This window comes from Cyrtonyx montezumae, unplaced genomic scaffold, assembly GCF_038088225.1.
Source record: "Cyrtonyx montezumae isolate F1298 unplaced genomic scaffold, pur_monq_1.0 scaffold_3, whole genome shotgun sequence".
Taxonomy (NCBI): domain Eukaryota; kingdom Metazoa; phylum Chordata; class Aves; order Galliformes; family Odontophoridae; genus Cyrtonyx; species Cyrtonyx montezumae.
This window is the reverse complement of record NW_027072034.1, coordinates 160,419,238-160,440,797: the sequence shown is the minus strand read 5'-3', so window position 1 is coordinate 160,440,797 and position 21,560 is coordinate 160,419,238. Positions and strand designations below refer to the sequence as shown.

At 42.7% G+C, this 21,560-nt stretch overlaps 1 protein-coding gene across 1 annotated transcript; it reads right to left on the bottom strand.

The window, feature by feature from the left end:
• Window positions 1-28: 28 nt before the first annotated feature.
• COPG2 (COPI coat complex subunit gamma 2) lies at window positions 29-18,844 on the bottom strand. Its single transcript, XM_065743815.1, has 24 exons — window positions 18,808-18,844; window positions 16,700-16,752; window positions 15,975-16,055; window positions 15,158-15,229; window positions 13,471-13,550; window positions 13,035-13,110; window positions 12,526-12,618; window positions 11,605-11,691; window positions 10,425-10,582; window positions 10,031-10,164; window positions 9,351-9,418; window positions 8,556-8,744; window positions 7,617-7,712; window positions 6,973-7,216; window positions 6,480-6,555; window positions 5,924-6,027; window positions 4,873-4,998; window positions 3,956-4,018; window positions 3,733-3,872; window positions 3,075-3,246; window positions 2,163-2,260; window positions 1,496-1,634; window positions 1,077-1,175; window positions 29-420 (listed from the first exon to the last, which is right to left on the bottom strand). The coding sequence occupies exons 1-24, from the start codon at window positions 18,842-18,844 to the stop codon at window positions 290-292; spliced, it is 2,616 nt and encodes an 871-aa protein (XP_065599887.1). The 3' UTR covers window positions 29-289.
• Window positions 18,845-21,560: the final 2,716 nt, after the last annotated feature.

Sequence of the window (21,560 nt, the reverse complement as noted above, 5' to 3'; positions counted from 1 at the left end):
ATAAAAATCAGTTTTGACAAAAATCCAGTTCCGTTTTTCTTGCCACCTACGTCTTTTGTTTTCCCTGCTCTACTGCCAGTGGCCAGAGATAAAATAAGTTAGAGAGGAGTGAGAAAGTGATGGTAAGGGAAAGGCTCAGAACCAGCCAGCCACTACTGTAACATCATACAAAATATTTACCAAATTGAGGAGTAAAAACCACATGCAGAAGGACAGACAGGCTGCTTGATCTGGTTTAACATCCAACTGGTGCTTGCAAAGTTTCCACGCAGCTGAGGCACTGTAACACTCAGCCTACAGAAGCCAGGATGACATCTACAGGCATTTCTTCCTTGCTTCTGACTGTCACCTGCATGGTCACGCCATCTCCCAGTGCAAGCCTGGACCTTACCAGCACATCGCAACCACCTCTGTATACACCTGAAGACCAAAATCAATAAGAAGACAGATTAAGGTTGTGGCTGTTTGCACTGGGGATGCAACCAAAAATATAAATCCCTGCAGCTCTTGAGTCCAAGACTGAAGATAAGAACAGACATCCAGACTCAGCATGCGTTGCTGGAAGGCCAGGCAGATTTCAGTGGGCAGAAACCAGGAAGGGAATAGCTAAAGCTCACTTCCACTTTGAGAAGGAAATACACAGCAATTCTGCAATGAAAGCACAGCCCATTGGCTCATCTTGCAGGTGCTCCCAGAAGTGTAAGCTTGAACCACCAAATAAATGTGGATACAACAGGCCATTTTAGGATGAGGCTTTAGTGGCAGGAACTTGAAAACAAAATGGTCCTGGAAATCTACTACTGAGATACCAGCTGGCAAGGAATTTAGTTAAGTGTTCCTGGAAGTTCTTACTCAAAGGATTCACTGCTGTTCCCACATGCAGAATACCTTCATGGTGAGAGACAGATTGCCTAGCCTGAGTGCACCCACAGTGGTAGGCTGCAAAATGATCACCAGCTGCATTCAGCCCTCCACAGAGGAAAATGATGAGAGCAGAATCTCCTAACCTATTTCCCATCATTTAGTAAAAATCTTTCTGTGTGGGAAACATGGAAACAAACAGTGTGAATACGTACCAGCTAAGTAGAGCGTGTGAGAATTTTTGTTCTCTGGCACTTTATCTGATCTCTCACAGGGCTGCATGCCCAAGAACTTGATGATGTTATTGACAGCTTCTGCATTCAGAAATTGAAAAAGAAAGTTATCTCCAGCTCGGTGCCACGCTTTCTGTGAGAACAACTAACTTGTGATGTCTTTTCTGCTGTCTTAACAGCCCTAGAAAGGCAACAGCCTGAGAACTGCCAAGCTTCAGCCTGAGAACTGCCAAGCTTCTGCTCACTACAGTCCCAAAACTGCAACGCAAAGCTTTGTTGCTGGGACATGATATCACATTAAAAGGCACCAAATCCTTCTCCTCCCACACTACCTACCTCCTCAGAGTGGAATATTTACCAGGATTACTACATGAGTCGGTAATGAGGATGGATCATCTTACCATTGAGGGTTTTAACTGAACCCAACGCAAAGGTTTCTTCCTTCTCAAAGTCATCTCCCACTTCTTCCCATGCAGCTGCAAAGTTGGGCTTCAAAACCTTCTGAATATGATCAGACACTGTCACCTCCAAATCTTCCAACTGACAGAAAAAAAGCAAAGGAGATTTTCAGCTGCCATTTACAAGAAGGATCCAACTCTTAGAAAGAAAAACAAAGGCAGAGCAGAACTTTGATGAGACAACTCTGGCACTCCTGGCTTTAATTTCAGGAGAAATGCATAATAATAAGAAGAAAAGAAGAAGCAGAGAAGAAAAGTCAGTATTTATGGTGGTCATCTGTAAATCTTAAAAAATATGTACAGAAAAGCATTAGTGAAACCAAAGGAAAGCAGAAAATGGGGCAATTGCTTTTTGAGACAGAGCTATTGCTTCTTTCACACCTGCCACCACAAATCCTATCTTCACATGGCACTAAAGTCAAACTAACTTCTGGCAGAAGAATGGTTATGGGTGAGGATTTAGAGCAGTCATGAACTATGAGATTCTGGAAATAGTGTTTCCTGTACACCCTGTGTTCCTACTGGCTTCAGAACTGAAAGACAACTGTCAGTCCAATGGCCACATACTTGGAATTAAAGGAAGAAGACATAAAAACAGCCCTGAACTCACCACGTACTCATCATCATAGCCATCTTCTTCTGGGACTCCTGTGTTCGGGTCACAGTCCCGAACAGTGAACTTCATTGTGCAACTGAAAGTACAAGCAACTGGGGAGGAAAGGAAAAGCCCATACAGATTAGTGGTGCAGTTTCTTCTACTTAAGCCCTTGCTTCCCAAAAAGGAGCTTGGAGGAAAATACATTAGCTTTTCCCCAAAAGATACTGACGTGCAGCAGTCAGGGTACTTTTCATCTTATAAAATTTCCTCTAGACTCCAAGATGAAGACAAAGGAGGATCTCAGAGAGGGAGTATGTTGTACTGTGACAAGCACAGCTCCACCAACTTGCATGGTGCTGCAGTGCTCTAGTCAGCATCAACCAGCAAAGAAACACCGCAAGGGTTCCTGGCAAGTGGATTACAATCCAAAAATCACAGTTTAGGGAATTCAGACTAGTTCTGATCTTCTGTGGTTTGAAGTGCTAACCAAGAAATCCAGCTCACAGACAAGCTGAGCCATGTTAAATCAGCTTCAAATCCGACAGAGCTTATTTGAAGTGTGAATAAATTAGGAAAGAGAAATAAAGGCTTCATCTACCAATTGATTTTTACTTCATTAGCATTTCATTTTGCAGATTCTGTTCCCAAACACTACCCAGCATCCATGTTTTCATCGACTCAAGAAGATAAGTTCAGTTTCCCGTGTCACCTGTACTCTAGTCCTCACTACCATCTCAGTTTTAATCACCCAATATGAATGATTAGTTAAAAAATCATGTGTACTGTTTTGCACAAATGTAGGTCCTACGTAAAAACCAGCAAGTAAGACAGATGAGAAAAGCAGTACTGGGATCTCAGTATGGACTCACCAAATCTCACACCCTCAACATTTTAACAGCTAAACCACTCCCTCCCAATTGGTACCTGCAGTGGGGTCGTCCTGGGGCATCTGGACAAGGGTGTAACACATGCCTGGCTGGTTGTAAGCCAGGCTGGGTGCTGGGATGCAACAGATCACATCATAAGCATCCGATGGCTCCATCTGCACAGTGACTCTCTCTAACAGCTGATCATTTAACGTGTTTGTGCAATCAAACTGCAGAAGTATAAATTGAAAAGGTCTCAAGCATGGAAGAAACATTTCCAACCAGCACTTTTCCTCAGATTAGCCAAAATGCTCCACTGCATACAGCAGGCATCCTTTCTCTGACCTGTCTCTGACCTACACCAGCTCTTCTCACTGAACAGCTGCTCTCTCCAATTTTACTGCATTTCTCCAGCAGACAGATGGGGTTATGATCCTTTTTTCTTTTTTTATAATCATTTTTTGAGGTGAGCAGTGCGTATCTTAACTCTATTGTGCAACTCTGTTACAAGGAAGGCTGCTCTCTCCAGGGCAGAGTGACAATGCTGTTTGTATTACAGTCTGGTCTCATTAAAGGCTGACTCCTCCTGCACACTGGCAGCACTGCTAATCCCTTAGAATCAGAATGGCTTGGGTTGAAAGAGACCACAAGGATCATCAAGTTTCAACCCCACTGCCACAGGCAGGGCCACCCCCCTCCAGATCTGGTATCCTTACCTGGAAAACAATGTGATTCATGAAAACATGTTTGATACAACGAACAAAGTACTCTGTTTCTGCTTCCGTGAGCTGCACTGGTTCTGAAGACTTAAACAATGGCCCCAAGCCCCTGAACTCTGGAATGGCTGCCAGTTGCTCTGCACAGAGAGGAAAAGGAAACAGACACTTAGTGACAGGCATGTTCATCACTCCCACTACTTCAAGCACTGATCTCTCATACCTTGGAATATATCCTGACGTGAAGGAGCAACTTTTTCAGGTTTGCTGGTCACTAGGGAAATCTCTGTGACAAGAAAAGACGTGCTGTCAGCTCCACTGTGCAGTTCTAAATGCCTTTGTATCTCTGCTAAAAACTCATTAACCTGTAGCATTTCACACATTCTGCTCGTTATCACCTCCACTTCATTACACGTGTTTAGAAGTCTCTTCTGCTGGGCAATATTGGATTGCAAGGAAAGGAGAGAGATTTGATGAAGAAAGCCCACTGTAATCTAGAATAGCCAGCAAAAAGCTCCCTACACTGACTGCATGACTGCTCCAGTTTCAGTACACAGCATAACCACAGCACTGATATGTGAGCACAGCAATATTCAAAACAAGCTGTCATTTCTCATAAGTCATTAACTTCTTTACCCTGCTTACGTGAGGACATTCAACCCATAGAATTTGAAATCCCATATCTAAAAGATAAGGAGAAAGAGGAAAAAAAAAAAACAAAAACAGTTTCTAGAAAGGTTTTGCAATGTGAAGATGCAAGATTATGCGGGATCAGAAGAGAAAGCCCGTGAAGTGACTTGGTTCATCTGGAACATTTTTTTCAAACATTTATGAGATGATAAATTCTGATGGTGAACACATTTCCCTCCAATAAAATCAGTGCAATGAATAACACCATCTTGCCAACTCTTTTTTTTCTTTTTAATTTTTGGAAGAGGTTATTTTCCTTCATCCCTGAAGCCCAGACAGGCTTGCTTAGGCAAAATCTGTGGCACTGAACTGTATTTCAGCTGAGCCACCTCCAGTCTTGGCCTCGTCCTACTAGGAGAGCAGCCAGTTTACAGACATCAAGTACCATTACAGCAACATAGATACTTACAGTCTTGCCTAGAACCTGATTATAGGAAGCCTGAGCATTACCTGCTTTCTGTTCAAAGATTGGTGCAGCGGCCAGAGGAACTGTTTTCATATCAAAAGGTTTGTCAGAAGGCTCCAGTGTATACTGGTGCAGGGCTTTCTCCATTCCAGGAACAGAGACAGTTAGCCCTGCAAAGCAGAACAGCAGACAAAAGATTTCAGTTTCAATAGGTGGAACTGTGAAAAACCTACAGGCACTGTGATACAGGGCTGACAAATGAACACTGCCAGCTTTGTATTGCCCACTGCACTAGAAGCAACAAGGTGCCAGAGTCTGAAAAATGACCAGTGGATTTCAGTCACATCCTTCTTGAGATCTATTACAGTAAAATTATTCTCTGTAGCCTGTCCATTGGCTCAGACTGCTGAGAAAACTCTCGTATGGAATCTAGAGTTCATGGCTAAATAGATATTGTTTGGACTTTGGCTAAGAAACAGCTGGTAAAAGTACTTTCACTTCTTAGTAAACACACACACGCTTGCACACATGCACACACACATGAAGTACATCAAGATCCTGTACAGAATAAAAAAGCTGCTCTGAAGATGACAGAGAAAGTTGCCTTTCCAGAGGGTACTGGAGTTTAAGCAGACCACTTGAGAGAAGTCATACTACAATATACTTCAATCTTAAACACTTTGTTTGCATGACCTTTTAGCCATGGGACCATAAAACATTTTTATGACCAACTGTCACAGCAAAATGTGTTATCCCCATTTGTTTCATGGAGAAGACAGTGCAAAAGGTAAGAAAGCAGAGGTCCAAAGCAATGGAAGAGGCAATGATGAAAACACCCATCCTATATTTCTGCTCTGTTTACCTAGATAACCCCTCTCCTATTTTGCTAAATATGCCATTCTCAGTTGGCATAAATATTGCACAGCAAAGACCCAGTGCCAGAAAAAACACATGGTTACCTTCCTTCTGGTTATTCTGACCCAAGTTACACAAGATGTCTTACAGCAAAACTCTTCCTACAGCAACAAACCCATCCAGAATGTGAAATAACAGCTCGGGCTTCAAGGATGCAAAGATTCCAACTCTACCACTCACCATTAAAAATATAGGCAGCATTCAGGGCTATCTGCCTCTGTTGAAGAACATTCAGGTAGAACGTTGCTCTGTCCCGAACTTCGTCATCGCTGTCCATCATACACCTGTTGTGGAGGAGGACAGCAGTCAGCTCTCTCAGGAAGGTACAGGCAGCTTAGAAAGGCTGAGTGGCTTTAGCAAGAGATGCAAACCTGTGAAACTGGAACAGCTGAGAGCACTGCTCAGCCACACACAAGTTACTATTTGTGAGTGACATGGAAACCTATCTTCTTACTACAGATGAATACAGAATTAATCATGCTTACTAAAGCACTGTAGATTTATTGCCCTCTAAGGAACATTCTCTTATCAGATTGTTAGATGATTTGATGAGTAATCACATCTTTCACTGACATACCTCCAGCAGTCCTGTGCTCCTTCCAGACAAGAAGGAGAACACCCTCTGCTCAGCAGAGCCAGCACATGCTCTGGTTTGGTCTAACTTGCTTCTTCATGGAGACAGACTGCCCACTGCCACCAGCTCTCAGCACATAACACAGCACTCATACCCACTCACCTCTGTAAAAGCACCAAGATGCTTGGAAGAAGATTCTCATTCTGGGCACCAAACTTTGCTAATGCACTTACAGCAGCTAGAAGATTAAAAAAAGGAGGTGTCAGAGGTGCTAAAGCTACAGGCAAACGTTTTCACGGCCAGATTCAGAGTGCTGTGTGCACTGCTCTCCTGCAGTTCCAATTACGAAGGTTGTCAGTTTCATTCCACAAACCCTTTAGTGATAAGCAAAGACTAAACTATATCCATATAAGAAATAGTGAAATGTTAGGGATTACAGACCAAGGTCACCTTAACAGCTCTGCAACCCTCTCCCAAGAGAATTCTCCAGCAGATGAGTTAATTTCAGGTAGCATAAAGTCATTTTCACAAGCAATGCAGAAAAGTTAGTTCTTAATAACACCTTTGGAATAACCACTGCCTCCCACATCCAGTTTCAGCCCTGAGATTTCAAACAGAGCTGAGACATGAACCCACTGAGCATTTGAGAACTTACCAGCCCTCACAGCCTCATTCTCCAGCACGACCCTGTTGAATATGAAACGGATGTACTTGGATGGGGATGGAGTCCTTGGCCCCTCTTTTCCCAGCAGGTGCAGGATCTTTGTGGCAAGGACAGTGTGCTCGCAGTCTTCAATGAACTCGCAGAGGTGAGCCAAGCCAGATTCTTTACTCTCAGGATTCTCCTCAATGATGCTGATTATACAGTCCACAATGGCTCGCTTGTACTCAAAGCCTCCCTGAGAAGAGAAAAACAAGAACACTCACTGGGCAGGCAAAGCTCAGACCAGAGTGTTGCACAGCTCCCCTCATGCCTTCATTACTTCTTTCCGTTATGGAAAAATCAAACATTTGTACATAAACAGAAAAGAGGAGGCAGGCTGGATAATCTAATAAAGTCTTCCCAGTTCCCATGGCACAAAATAGGCACAGCATTTTAGAATTTCTTCAGACTGCTTTTTTATGCACCAGCTCTAATTCATAAGCATCTTTCAGACAGGTTTGACCCACAAGATAAACAGGCTTTTGGTGATCACTCAGGCCCCGTCACTGCTGTGCACCCATTGATGTAAAACAAGAGACTCTTCCCACCATCAGAGCCACCTGCCAAGAAGTACACAAAAGAAGTTTCAAACATACATCATCCCTGAGCATGTTGGAGAGGAAGGTCATCATGACGCTGTGTTTCCGAGGGTATTTCTGGCACAAAGCACTGATAGCCTGTACTACCACTACCTGCAAAACAACAGAGAAAGACATCAGTCACACACTCTTCTAAGAACAGAGTCCTCTCACTATCTCAAATTGCTATCTTGACAGACTACTTGTACAAGAAGGATAAAATCTGGTTGTGGACTCTCAGCATGAATGCAATAACAACTCCATGCCAACATGCTGCAAGATTTGGCTCTGCTAGGAGGACTGTATTTTGGAATGAATTCAAAGGCCCATTCCTTCTTCTGCCCTCTGGTGACCCTGATCTAATTCAAACTTGAGTGATCACGTTCTGTCCTTAAAGCTCTCGGCAGTTTCTTACTGTTTTTATAAGCAAAAGATATCAAGTTTTAGATAAGATCCCTGCACACTGATATCAGCTTTGCACAGTCACGCTCTATCCCTCAAGGCAGCTCTGCAGTTTAAGAGGGACTTTAACCAAGTTATTACCTGATTTTATAATGACTAAAATAAAAAAAAATAATAAAAAAATTAGTGTGAACTTTAAGCTTCCACTAATTTCTGAAGTATCAGACTGAAGTGATATAGACTCAAGTAGAACAGTTAAAATCCCTCCTCCTTTCCCAAGCTGGCAGCCAGAAGACAGCAGGGAATTTCCTAGGAAACTGCACGGGAGCCAGTTATCTACCAAATGATATTCATCCTTTTTCGGAGTGGTGACAGGAAATGAACCAGTGTATTTTGACAGCTAGAAGACAGATGAGTACACCTGAATTTAAAGCTAGCTTCACTCTATCAGGTTAATAAATCCCTGGAGGATTAACAAATGGCAAAAAACTTAATAAAAACAAGAATGGGAGAAAAACCTGCAGCTGGAAAGAGCAGAGGCCTCCAATGCCACACCTTAAACTCATCTGATATTTCTGAGACGAAGGAAGAGATCTGTTTCATGAGTCTGTCTACACTGCTCTCGCTCCCTGTCTTCAGCAGGGTGGTGATGGCGAGGGTAGCGATGCTGCGGTTGGAGTCGGTGATGAGGTTTTCCAGGTCCAGGTTGCAGGCAGTGACTGCAGATGGATGCTTCATGGCCACCTGCAAAGGAAACCATTTCAAAGCTACAGGGGAGCAACAGCATCCTGCAACTCAAAGCTTCACTGGGGCATCTGTTCACAAAGCATCTGCTTTTTTTTTTTTTGCCACTGTTCTGTTTCACAAAGATTACATTTCAACCTACATTATATAACAGGATGTAATCACAGCTCAGGTTCTCCACTTTTGGAAAGGAGCTCCTCTAACCATACATTAACAGCCACGTGGCTTGACACAAGTGTTGCTCTACTACTGTTGTAGCTTTGGGATCAGAATTTTATCTCCTCCACACATTCTATTTATACTTTTTGCAGCATTAAATATTGAAGGCTCTGCTCCTTAGACAGCTGAGAGCTCACAAGTTATTCAGCCACAGCTTGCTGTAGCCTTGTGGTCCAGAAATGAGCAAATATAGCTCCAGTGCAGAAAAGTTTTCTGTCTCATCAGAAAATCTGGCACGGAAAAGCCAATCCTCCAACAACAGTATTTCAGTAATCACATGAGGAGTTGCTCTGTTTTAGGTAATAAAGGCATCATCAGGCACCAAAGTCTAACTTCCTCTGATGCTCAGAGATTTATCCTTGTTTAGAAGATCCTGGAAGCACTCACTTTATTAAGGGTCCGTACAGCTGCATATCTCAAGACAGGTTTGGGAGAACTACAGAAAAGCTGGAGCACTGAAAATAAACAATCAAGAGAATAACTCATGACAAAATGCTGCAGAGTAGAGATTGCTTAGTAAAATCTGGCTCTATGCAACTTATGAGAGCCCTTATGCTCAGAAAAGATGTGGAAATTGCCTTGTACCTCCCCTCTGATATTGAGAAAAGCAAGTAGTACAGTCAGAAGTCACCACTGCAGAAAATCAAATACAGTCTTTCTAAAAATGGGAGAGAGAAGTCTAATGTATTCCCATTGAACTGCAGATGGCATGCTGAACATTCATGCAGTTCTATTCATAATTTGTCACCATCAAAAGATTAAAAATGGCTTTCAGTTTTACACCTTACAACAATAACACTGTTTGTCTAGTAGTAAGTGACACATCTGTGCTACCAAGTTCTCCTCTACCTCTTCCCTCCCACCTTCCCTTTCTGTAGGTGGCACCTCTGCTGTCCCCTCTCTAAAGCTCTGAATGAAATGGGGAAGAAGGAATCAAATCTCTTTCCATCCAGAACTCAAGGACAATCAGCTCTAGTGCTTCAGTTAAGCTGTACTTGTCCCTCCAGTGTGTTTTTCCACCCTTTCTTTCAGCCAAGTTGGGGGTAAAAAAGGACTCCTGGACCGACCTGAAACAGCAGGTGCCAGCTCCCTTGCTGTGCAGTTTGGCAAATGGATGATTGCAGAAGCAGCTTCATAAATAACCATTTCATGCTTATTCCGCAGACAGCTCTCAATGAAGTCAAACAGTGGACTTTCATGCCTACAAACAGAAGACATTTCACACTGTGATGCTGAACTACATACATCCTAACGCAGTGGTTCTGTGAACATGACAGAAAACACAGCACTCTGGTTCTTTTGTTTCTTGCACTGCTGCATTGCTCAACTCACACTTGAGCATTAAAACTCCCATTCCCTACGATTCCATTCATCTTTAGCTCATCTTCTGGCTTCTACAAGTCAGACTGGATGATCTTGTAGGTCTTTTCCAACCTTGGTGATTCTATGATTCTTTCTTACCCCTCTTCAGATTCCTTCAAGAGCTTGCTTGCAATTCGGATCAGCATGCAGTATGCAAACTGGGATTTCAGGCCAGACTTTGTAAACTTATTCAGCATCTTGGAAACTGCAAGACGGTCGTTTTTCCTAAGGTGGTAGAGCAGCCCCAAAGCGTGGTACTAAGAAACCAAAAACAGGCACAGGAACACATGAAGACATTAAATACACACTGTAGTTGGAAAAGGCAGATAGTTAGCACTCTTCTGTGTCTTACAAAAGCAGAAGTTTCTTCTGATCACAAACAATCTACATTTCCTGACAAGCACCAATGACCTACAGTGATTTTTTTTCTCCCTTTCTGTCTCCCTGTTAAGAAAGCCTAAAGATAAAAAGAGCCTTTCAGTTACTTTTTTCCCTTTTCTCCCCATTAAATTACAGAATTCTTCAGCTTACTTAACTGTGATGCACAGTGAAGCTTACCTTCCTTAATATCCAAGATATCCCAAGCCCTTCCACTTGCAGCTGACTGGAAAAATCCTTGACACATTTATGTTGAAAGTCCAAATTGTAAAGTACAGAAGTCCAAACTAAAGTACAAAGGAACATTTCCAGTTGCTTGCCAAGGCATTTTTTTGCCAGAGGACTAGTTCACTTCAGCTTAATGAAGCTGCTAATTGAGCACCAACAAAGCTGGTTTTGGAGATTTGTTGCTCATTCTGTCCCTCAACATGTGGAATATTTCCTTTCAAAAGCTTTTACAGTATTTGTGCAAAGATTTTACTAACACAGATATAGAAGTATGGGCTATTTCCTGCAGTAAGTGGCAAAATTTATGAAGGCCAAGATAAAAGATGCTGCTTTTCTGGGGAGCAGAGGGATCAATTCTTCAGCTTTTTGAGAACTCAGATTCAAAGCTCTTTTTCTGCAGTAATGGCTGTGAAAGCTATCAGTGGCATCCAGCTATCAGAAGACTGCTAGGGAAAGGGCAGAGGACTGCAATAAAGCACCACCTCTTAATTAATAAATTTAATGCAGCAGGAAGGTGGGAAAAGTCATGATTTTTGAAGCTGTGGAATCATTTCCCTCAAGACAAAATTACTGTTTTTAAGAGAATAATAGAAAGTAATTGGTATTCATTCTTTTTTTTTTTTTTTTTCCCTAAGGTTATTTGAAGAACTTACAGGGTGGCACTGAAACATACCTGTACCATGATGTTGTCACTGGAAGCTGCTTCCTGAGCCTCATTGACCCATCGTTTGACTACATCATAACTGATCTTCATCATATGCTGGAAGAAGCCACAAACTCAGACTGCAAACAAGCTAATGTCAGAAGCACTGTGAAGTATATGGGCACTGCTTTGATCCACCAGTGAAGCCAATCTATTTACCCCATGCACCAATAAATCACTGTTTCTCTTGCACCTCAGACTCAGATTTCCACCTGTATTTCCCTCCTTTAACAAGAGTATTAAACAAACAAGATATTTTCCAGCCTTTTCTCTTAAACAACAGAGAGAAAATACACCGTGAAAGTCTTCATCTGGCCCTCCTACTACATATCAGCAAAAACTACCCTGAATGGCAATTTTATCAGGGCAATTCCACTGATTTCCTTTTTGCATAGCACATAGCAAGCTGCTTTTAATTCCTGTTGCAGAACTCAAATGCTCCTTCAGTACCATCAGCACCCATTCTTTCCAGCACAGAACAGGTTGTTTTTAATTACTCACCAAGCTGTTAAGCATTGTCATGGCCAACAGTGTACTTCACTTTTGAAAACCAAGATAAGTCCCTCACCCCCCTTACCAGTTCAATTAATGTTCCACACTAATTACATGCAGAGATGACTGAGCAATTTGCACTTAAGCTGTTAAAAATCAACTATTTTAAAACAGAGAGAACATTAAAAGGAAATAGAGAAGAGAGATTATTTGAGACCCAGGAAATTCCATTGCTATTTTTGTATAATTTCCAGTGAGGGGACGAAGAAGAACCATATCAAAAGGAAGGGAGATGAAGAGAGAATAAAACAAAGGCAAACAAAGCTACACAAACAGCAGACTAGTCCTTCTAGAAACAACACAACGCGTGGATTTACAATGATCTACTGCTTTACTTACTAAGGAAGACACCAGTGCAGAGCTAGACATGCTGGGGACTTTGTCCACAATGGCTTGCTTCATGTATCTCTCAATGGCTTGTAACATCGTACCCTGTGAAAAAGGAGAGGGAGAAAGATGTTGATACTCAAACTCTAGAGGCAGAGCATAAAAAAGCAGTTTTCAGACAACAACATATGCACAACATATCTGAAAAACACTTAAACTGATTCTAAAAACACTTACTTCTACAAGTGCCCACTACTGAAGGTTCAGTGACACAATCTAAATCCACAGCAAAGTCATCTTAGAGCCAAAAACCTAAACCTTCAAAGCTCCCACCTTTTAACTCCGTGATTAAAGTGCTATAGCTCCACAGAATTATCACATCAGTTACAGGGCTTCAGAGCAGTCCTCCCTAAAGTGGCAGCTCCACTTCTATTCTAAGAACACACCCTGCTACGGAGCAGTCACTTCATTTTAAATACACCTGCAATCTCTCTGATAAAAGTGTTGTGATTTGTACTTACATCAGTGATCCTGCACAGTGCTCTGATGGCTGGGCCTCGGTACACATCTTCCTTCCCTGTCATGTCTTTGGTCAAGCTGAAATAACCAAGGAGAGCCTGTTAACACTTCCTTAGCATCTTGAGATCTCATTTCTTTTGTGACATTCAGCTCCTCTCAATTAATTATTGTTCAAGCAGTTATCACATAACTGCAAGGATCCAGTATGGCTTGAAAGGACATCTTAAGAACTAGTTATTTGAAAATTATTAACGTTAGATTTTGTAGAAATACAGAAGATTACAAAATCCACTGACCACTAAATTGCTTTGCTGTGGACCTGGCTTAATTAGCTCCTTTACTCAGCAAGATTACAGAAAATCCCAGCTAAAACAAACATGTTTCAACACAGCTGCTTGTTTCAGAGCTCTGATATTGTGTTTCCTGAAGTTGTACTACCTGCTTGTGACAATGATGACATCCTCAGAAATGTTGGCCATCTCCTTGATAGTAAGGTAGCACATTCTTCTAAGGGTTTGCTGTGAAAATACATGGCAAAAAACCATTAAACTCAAAGGCAGTTATGAATGAACACTCACTAGGAGTTTCAAAAGTAAATGAGGCATCCCTCCTGCTTTCAGACAAATCAGGAAACAAATAAGAGATGTCTTACAAAATGATAGGACTAACAAAATCTACACATCATTTATGAGCAAAGCAACACACCAGTCTTCACAATTATCAGTTAAAAGCTTTAATATTTCTTCTATCACTAGAGAAAAGCAGAAACTAAAGAAATTACAGTACATTTTAACTCTTTGAAAGCATACAAAGGTTTGCACTAAAAAATAAGCTACTTTCTACAATTGGGGTATAAAGAAAGATCACAAACACTCTATGTTTCTAAAACTTTCATTCTTCTAACAGTTACACATGGAGTCATCTGCAGACAAATCCCTAAAAAACAGAAATTCTAGTTGGAAGGTCACAGCCAGAGGGCTGTGGGCAAAGGCTCTATGTCCAGGTGGAGGTCAGGGATGAGTGGTGTTCCCCAGGTGTCTGTCTTGGGACCAGTACTCTTCAACACCTTTGTCAATGATACAGATGATGGGATTAAGTGCACCCTCAGCAGTTTGCTGATGACATCAAGCTGAGTGGTGCAGATGATACAGCAGAAGGAATGGACACCATCCAGTGGGACTTTGATAAACCCAAAAGGTGAGCCTATGTGAACCTAATGAGGCTTAACAAAGCACTTGGGTTGAGGCAATCCCAAGTATGTATATGGACTGGGGGAAGAACTCAAGAGCAGTCCTGCTGAGGAGGTCTTGGCAGATGAAATACTTAACAGGAGCCAGCAGGGTGTGCTTACAGCCTGGAAAACCAATGGACTGCAACAGAGGAGGGGTGACAGAAGGGCAAGGGAGGTGATTATCACTCTCAATTCTGCCATCATGAAGCCCCATGTGGAGCACTGCATCTGGGGTTCCCAACACAGGAAAGGTGTCAAGCTTTTGGAGAGGGTCCAGAGGAGGGCTATGAAAATGGTCAGACAGCTGGAGCACATCTCCTGTGAAGGCAGCCTCAAGCATCCAGGGTTGTACAGCCAGGAGAAGGCTGTGGAAAGACCTAATTACAGCCTTCCAGTGTTCAAAAGGAGATTACAAACAGAAAGAAAAACAACTTTTCAGACAGGTACACAATGATAGAACAAGGGGGAACGGTTTTAAACTAAAGGAGGGAAGGTTTAGATTAGATGTCAGGGAGAAGTTTTTCACTGAGAGAGCAGCGTGGTGCTGGTACAGGTTGCCCAGAAAGGCTGTGGATGCCCTGTTCCTGGAGGTGTTCGAGGCTAGATTGGACAGGGTCCTGTACAGTCTGATCTAGCACTTGGTCTAGCATTTGGCAACCTTGTCTGTGGCAGGGGAGATGGAAGCTGATGATCCCTGAGGTCCCAGGTATGTTATCATTCAGTCATTTGTTTCCAAATGGTGAATTGCCTCTAGCAGGTGATTTGCTCACTGAACTTGTTCTCTGAAATGCCTACCTCAGCCTATTCTCAAAGCCTGGAACTGATCTGTTTTGCAATTATTGTGAATCCAGTCAAAGCCAAGGAGACAGAAATCATTCAGCACAAGGTACTTACATCATTAGACTGAAACAATCTGGTCATTGCAAAAAAAGCTTCCGTAGCTTCAGTGGTTCCAAAATGTTCACCCTGAAAACACCACATATGTGAGAGGAAAAAACTGTAAAAGCCTCCACCTGTAAACCTCTATTCAGAATACCCACTCACACACCAAGAATCTTCTCCTTGAAGACTTTTTCCTCTTGTGAACAATAGTCCTTCCTTTGCCTAGTGTTTCCCAGGGAATAAACACCAAGACTATCACAGTTACCCACTTGCTTTCAATCTGTCATCCACAATGATGGAACAGTTTGTCAAAGCAGCCTCTGTCCCCTCTTCTGATATCACTGTGCCAACACTTGGTTTGGTTTTGTTAAGTATGTAGTTAGAAATTACTTGTGCCAATCAAGACTGAACAGCATAGAGCCATCCTAGTCGATGGTAACTATGTTAAAATCTGCCTGACTCAGGTGCATGCAGGAATCCTGATCACACAGTAACCTAAAGTAAATCTTCCTTCCTTACCATGCTTCCAATTTCTTCGCAAGCAAAAAGAATTATCTTAATTACAGGGTGCTTTAGCAAACACAGACCAAATAACAGCTCTCTCTGGCACTCAGAAGAAGTCTTAAGAGTTTCAAGGACAGACATATCTCACTTTAGTGGGGAAGTCAGGAAGGGAGCTACACAGAGCTACATCATAAGTTCTCTATTTCTGGTGTACTTGAAAGCTAACTGCTGCATCTGACCAGAGGAGATATAAAACCTGTTCCAAAAAGGAAGTATCAGAAATTCACCTCATGAACATGCAATCTGGTTGGCAGGACACGATTACCTGGTTCAGCAAGTAAAGGATCTTGGTCAGTATGTGCAAGCATCTTCGTGGATTTATAGGAGTCTCATTAAATATTCGTGCCTGCAAACTCAACACAAATACTTATTACAGCATAATCCAACAGTAATAATTTCTCCTTCACCAGAAAAATTAAAGCAGTTTGTTATCAACCTAGCAGCTTACAACTTAATTCTAAACTGCATCCTAACAAACATCTTGGCATTCAGTTCAAGTGTGATGGGCCTGCTGGATAATCTGAACTGGAGACCATGACTCAGTTTACTATTTGGTACTAGCAAAATAACTTAAAATAAAAGCAAAATGTAGAATATTTCAACTCAGCTCCTTTCATAGCATCCACTGACTAAATATTACTCAGCATCAATCTGTGGGAACAGAAAAACTGAGGCTCCTTCTTGGAGCTGTTTGCAACCCCCAAAATTCTTTGTTTATTTAACCACACTTTCATCTCACCACTTGGTGGTGCACAGAGCAGTAGAAAGGCTTTTTATACACAGTGTTGAATGAGAAGATGAAAGCAAGCAGGTCACCTCTTCAGCAAGATCTAACTGCCAGACATAAAACCATCACTGAGCAATATTCTGCATTTTTACACCCTCCCCTGTGATTTTAAATCAATTATTCACAATTAATTGTTCACATTCCTGCACTGTAACTCCTCCTCAAGCTGCTAAAGCTTCCCAATCGACAACAAATATTCATACCTCCTGAAGCACAGCACTCTTCTCCAAATTCTGGAAAGGATTGGAGCCACTACCTGAGTAACAAGAGAGGCCTCGCTGTTAAGAAAATGCCTTTGTCAAAGCACCAATAACAGAGAACATTCTCAAGTTGTATATTCAGAGTTACAAAAGAAAATAAGGGGTGACAATCTTTCAACACAGCTGGAGAACGAGCAAGAAGAAAAGTGTTCACTTGTGAAGATGCTTTAATACTCCCTTTATATAAGGCTAATCCCTCTTCTTCCTTCTCCCCCTATTTTTATTTCCTCAGGCACAGAACACATCAGGATGGAGCTGCTGCTCAGGATCTGAAATAGCAGTAAAGTGGTCGACTTGACACTAAAAGCTACACAGCAAACTCCAAAAACAGGCTGGTTGCAACACATCACAAAAACCATTACTATGAATTTCTCAGCCCACATTCAGGAGCTGGAAAACACTTACCAGCTAAAACCAAAACCTGCAAGGGGACATCAAAAATGTTTCAGAAGGGGAAACACGATGTTAATTTTGCTCACATTTATTTCTTTTTAAATGAGGAAAGACAGGATGGAAGATTTGTATGGCTCCTTCAACCCTAGCTCTTTCGAGGAGCTCAAATCCATCTCTAGTCCTGTTATAGAGAAACATTTTAACTCCTTTCCTCTATTTTGGAGAACCAGCTACATCAGTTACCATACGTCTAATATAATAGATTATATATCAGATATATAAGCTATATATTAGATATCTAATGAACTGAGTTGGAGTCTCTTAGGGAAAGCAGAGAGAAGACTTTGGCTTCAGAGAAGACAAGAAAGGTAAAAGACTGTCTTCTCCAAGGTTTCTGGAGTCCTGAATATTTAACTTCTTTGAGATGACATTCCTCTGCTAGCAGGATGGAGAAGAACCTTCTAATCTGCACTAATGGAGAAACCACCTCTCAGAATCACTATTACAGCCACATAAATCCCTCCAAACCCTACTCCTGGTTCTGAGCCCTTCCCTCCAACAGAAATGCTTCATTTTCAATTCACGCATTCTTCAGTTCTCACACTCCAAGCAGAAGAAAACTGAGAATGAAAGAGAACTCAATCCAACTGGTCACATCTTGGGGACCAGAGGGTCACAGAATGGCTTGGGTTAGAAGGGACCTCAAAGATCATCTAGTTCTAACCCCCCTCCCATAGACAAGGTTGCCACACACTAAATCAGGCACCAGATCAGGTTTGCCCAGGCCCACATCCAACCTGGCCTCGAATATCTTCAGGGACAGGGCACCCACAACTTCTCTGGGCAGCCTGTGCTAGTACCTCACCACTCTCAGTGAAAAATGCCCCTGACATCCAAACTAGATCTCGCTTTTTTAGTTTAAAAACTGTCCCTGTACCTATTGCTATCCACATACACAAACAGTTGATTTCCCTCCTGCTTATAAGCTCCGTTTAAGTACCAGAAGGCCATGAGATTTCCCTGGAGCCTTCTCTTCTCCAGGCTAAAAAAGCCCAGCTGCCTCAGCCTGTCTTTGCAGGAGAGGTGCTCCAGCCCTCTGAGCATCTTTGTGGCTCTCCACTGGACCCATTCTAAAAGATCCACGTCCTTCCTGTGCTTAGGCCCAGACACGGATGCAGTACTACAGATGGGGCCCCATGAGGTCAGAGCAGAGGGGGACAGTCCTCTCCCCACCCTGCTGCCCCCCCTCTCCATTGAGGAGATACTGCTGGCCTTCCTAGGCTCCAAGTGCAAGATCTGAACAGGGCACAGGTTCAAGACAACATCAGTGACCACGTGCAACCTGAACTGGGGGCTAGAAACCTCAACGTAGGAGGGCTTCAATGCAACCCGAATTTCCAGATGGCTTCGCGGAATGAAAACACGCAGGCTTACAGCTTCATCCACTACACCTCACACCCAGCTCGGTTTTCATCACGGTTGCTCCCACCCAGAGCGACGAAGCCGAGCCCCATTCCTCAGAGGCCGATACCCGCTTCCCTCACGCCCGTTACAGGCCACACACACCCCGTGTTCCTAACGCTCGCTCCCCTCAGGGAAACACAACCCAGCCCTAATCCCGCTGCCTCCTCCTTCCCCCTCTGCCGTAAGCAACGGACCGGACTCCTCGTCCTTCTTGTCAAACTTCTTGATCATGTCGCCAGCACTCGCCCTCCTCCCTTCAAGCGGCGGTTCCTACCGGAAAGAGCAGCGGATCCCACCAGAAGACCCGCCCCCTCGCCTGACAGATCGCTGTCTGATTGGGCTACTGAGCTGCCACTCAAGCAGCCACTCAAGCTGCCACTCTATAGAACTTCCTTCTCTCTGAGCCACGCCCCCCCGCCCGCAGCTGATTGGGCGGGGCTGGGGAGGGCGGGAAGTGCGCCTGAAAGGAAGCGCGCCTTAAAGTGCTCCGTCGTTTTGTGTGGAGGTGCTTGATCTCGACTGACATTAAAAATAAACCCTCTGAATCCTGTAATAAACTATGAACGCACATTTTAACCACCAGATACCTTCAGAAAGGATTCGTGTGACCAAAGTACTCAATCTTGTTGAACCTCATCCCATTGGCCTCAGCCCATCAATCCATCATGTCCAGGTCCCCATGAAGCGCTTTCTAACTCTCAGGAGATACAGACTTCCCTCCAACTTGGTGTTGTCTGCAAATTTACTGGGGGTGCACTCAATTCCTTTATCCAGGTCATCAATAAAGATATTAAACAGAATGGGCCCCTGGGGAACACCCCTCCAAGAGATGGGTGGAAAAAAGGGAGAGGAAAGAAGAAAGGAAAGAGCGTGAGAAAGGGGAGGAGAAATGAATGGAAAAGGAAGAAGAAATGGAAGAGAAAGAGGGAAAGGGAATGGGAAGGGAAGGGAAAGGAAGGGAAGGGAAGGGAAGGCAAAAGGCAAGGCAAGTCAAGGAGGAAAGGGGAGGAGAAAGAAAAGGGAAGAGAAAGGGAAAGAGAGGAAGAAAGGAAAAGGAAGGAGAAAGGGAAATGGAAAGGAAAAGGAATATGTTTCCTTAGACAACTTTAAGGTTGATTCAATCTCTAGTGTGTTCTTTGGACAGAGTCTGGGTCTAGCTGCAAAATTGGTTCTTGTTTACCTCAGATGCCCAAACCAGCTGAGCACTCCCCTCCATTTATTTACCTGTTCTCATGTTTGCTATATTGCTTTAGTAGATAAAAATGGCAAGAGATAAAGTATTAATGAGCATGATTTCAGCTGCTTTTTGGAGTAGTCAGGTGCCAAACGCTGAAATTGATGAACAAGCAAACCTTTGGGGCCTGGCTGTCATGCGAGTAGATGAGAGCAGGGGATTTCTGTTGATTCTCAGGTTAACATTGCTCATGAACCAAACATTTTCCTTCCTTAAGTTGTGTTACATTCTCACTGAGTATATTTGCTTCATCACTAACATCTGAGGCTGGAATTAATCTCCCCTAACTTCAGCTAGATAAAAATAGGTGTCATATCTTAGATGGTCATTCAGTTTTCTTCTTTACTGAGTAGAAGGTGAAAGAGGGAGATGGATGGAGATGTTGCACATGGGCCAAGCATCCCATTTGGAGATACAGATGTCCATCCATAGATGCCTTTCCTCAACCACTAAACTTCCATATTAAGACTCTTATTATCTCTGTTTTGCAGTCAAGAAGTAAAAGAATATGATACAATGATGTGCTACCTCCCATAAAGGAGGTAAAAACTCTAGGATGTATTTACATTATTCCTTACGCAATTGAATAGGAGTGGAATAAGAATGGAATAGGAATAGGAATGGGATAGAATAAGATCAGAACGAAATAGGATTGGAGTGGACCCATTTGCTTGCTTGTTTCATTTTTGTTTGAAAAAACCTGCATGTATTTTTTCCATGTTCTCTGAGCTTGGCTAGTAATAGCCAGCTGAGTTGAACAACCAAGGTGATAGCACAAAGGCAAAAGCAAACAGCAAAGATGTGCTGGGAATGTCTTTTCCTGGCAGCATCACTGAAGTGCCTCAGACTTTCACCCTACAGGATCTTCTGCTGCAGGTATGGTTTCTTGTTGTGTTTTAATACAGTTTAAGTGAGGAGCATTCCAAAACCCACATCTTCTTCCCACTCCTAGCTACTTGCTCCAGTTGATTCCTTATGGAAAAAGTCTATAAATAGCTTTCTTCTCAAAGTTGAACTTTTCTTCATATTTTATCAACATAGTTCATGAAGATCTTTATTTCATCACCATTTCTTGACTTCTGCTTATAGTGCTGTCTGCTTACCTTCTCATGATTTATTATTTTGCACAAAAAGGGCATTATCAAGGTTGTTGTTCAGTAGCACACTGATATTTATACTTAATCATAGTTCTTTTTTGGATTGCTGATGTGTAGCCACTCTTGAGCCAGAAGGTTATGAAATTTTGGACAAGAAACAAAGAGTGGAGCTGCCATTTCTGACATGTCCAACTCACCTACTCCACTGGCAGTAGGGCCAACTTCTGACAATACTACTGTGGGAATACAAGAAAGTATATTTAGAGCAGAAGCTGTGGAACAGGATAAACTGCATGAGAAAGGAAGGCTGAGAACCAAGGACACTTCCAGAAGAAAAGGAAGGACAAGTTCAAGTAAGCTGTGTGATGGCAGACCCTAATTGGAGGAAGAGTGCATGGCTTGGACCGACTCATGGAGCTGACCTTCATCAGAGAGTTTGCAGAACTAGGATGATATTGCAATCAAATTTACCTCCTCCAGGATGTATTTTGCAGAACTGTTAACTGCTGGGAGTGTTTTTTGGAGTTGTTTTTCCAGAGGCTTTCTGCCACTGATTGTGTACTATTTTCTATACACCCCTATCTTAGTGCTATGAATATGAGGCTGTCTGGGTAAT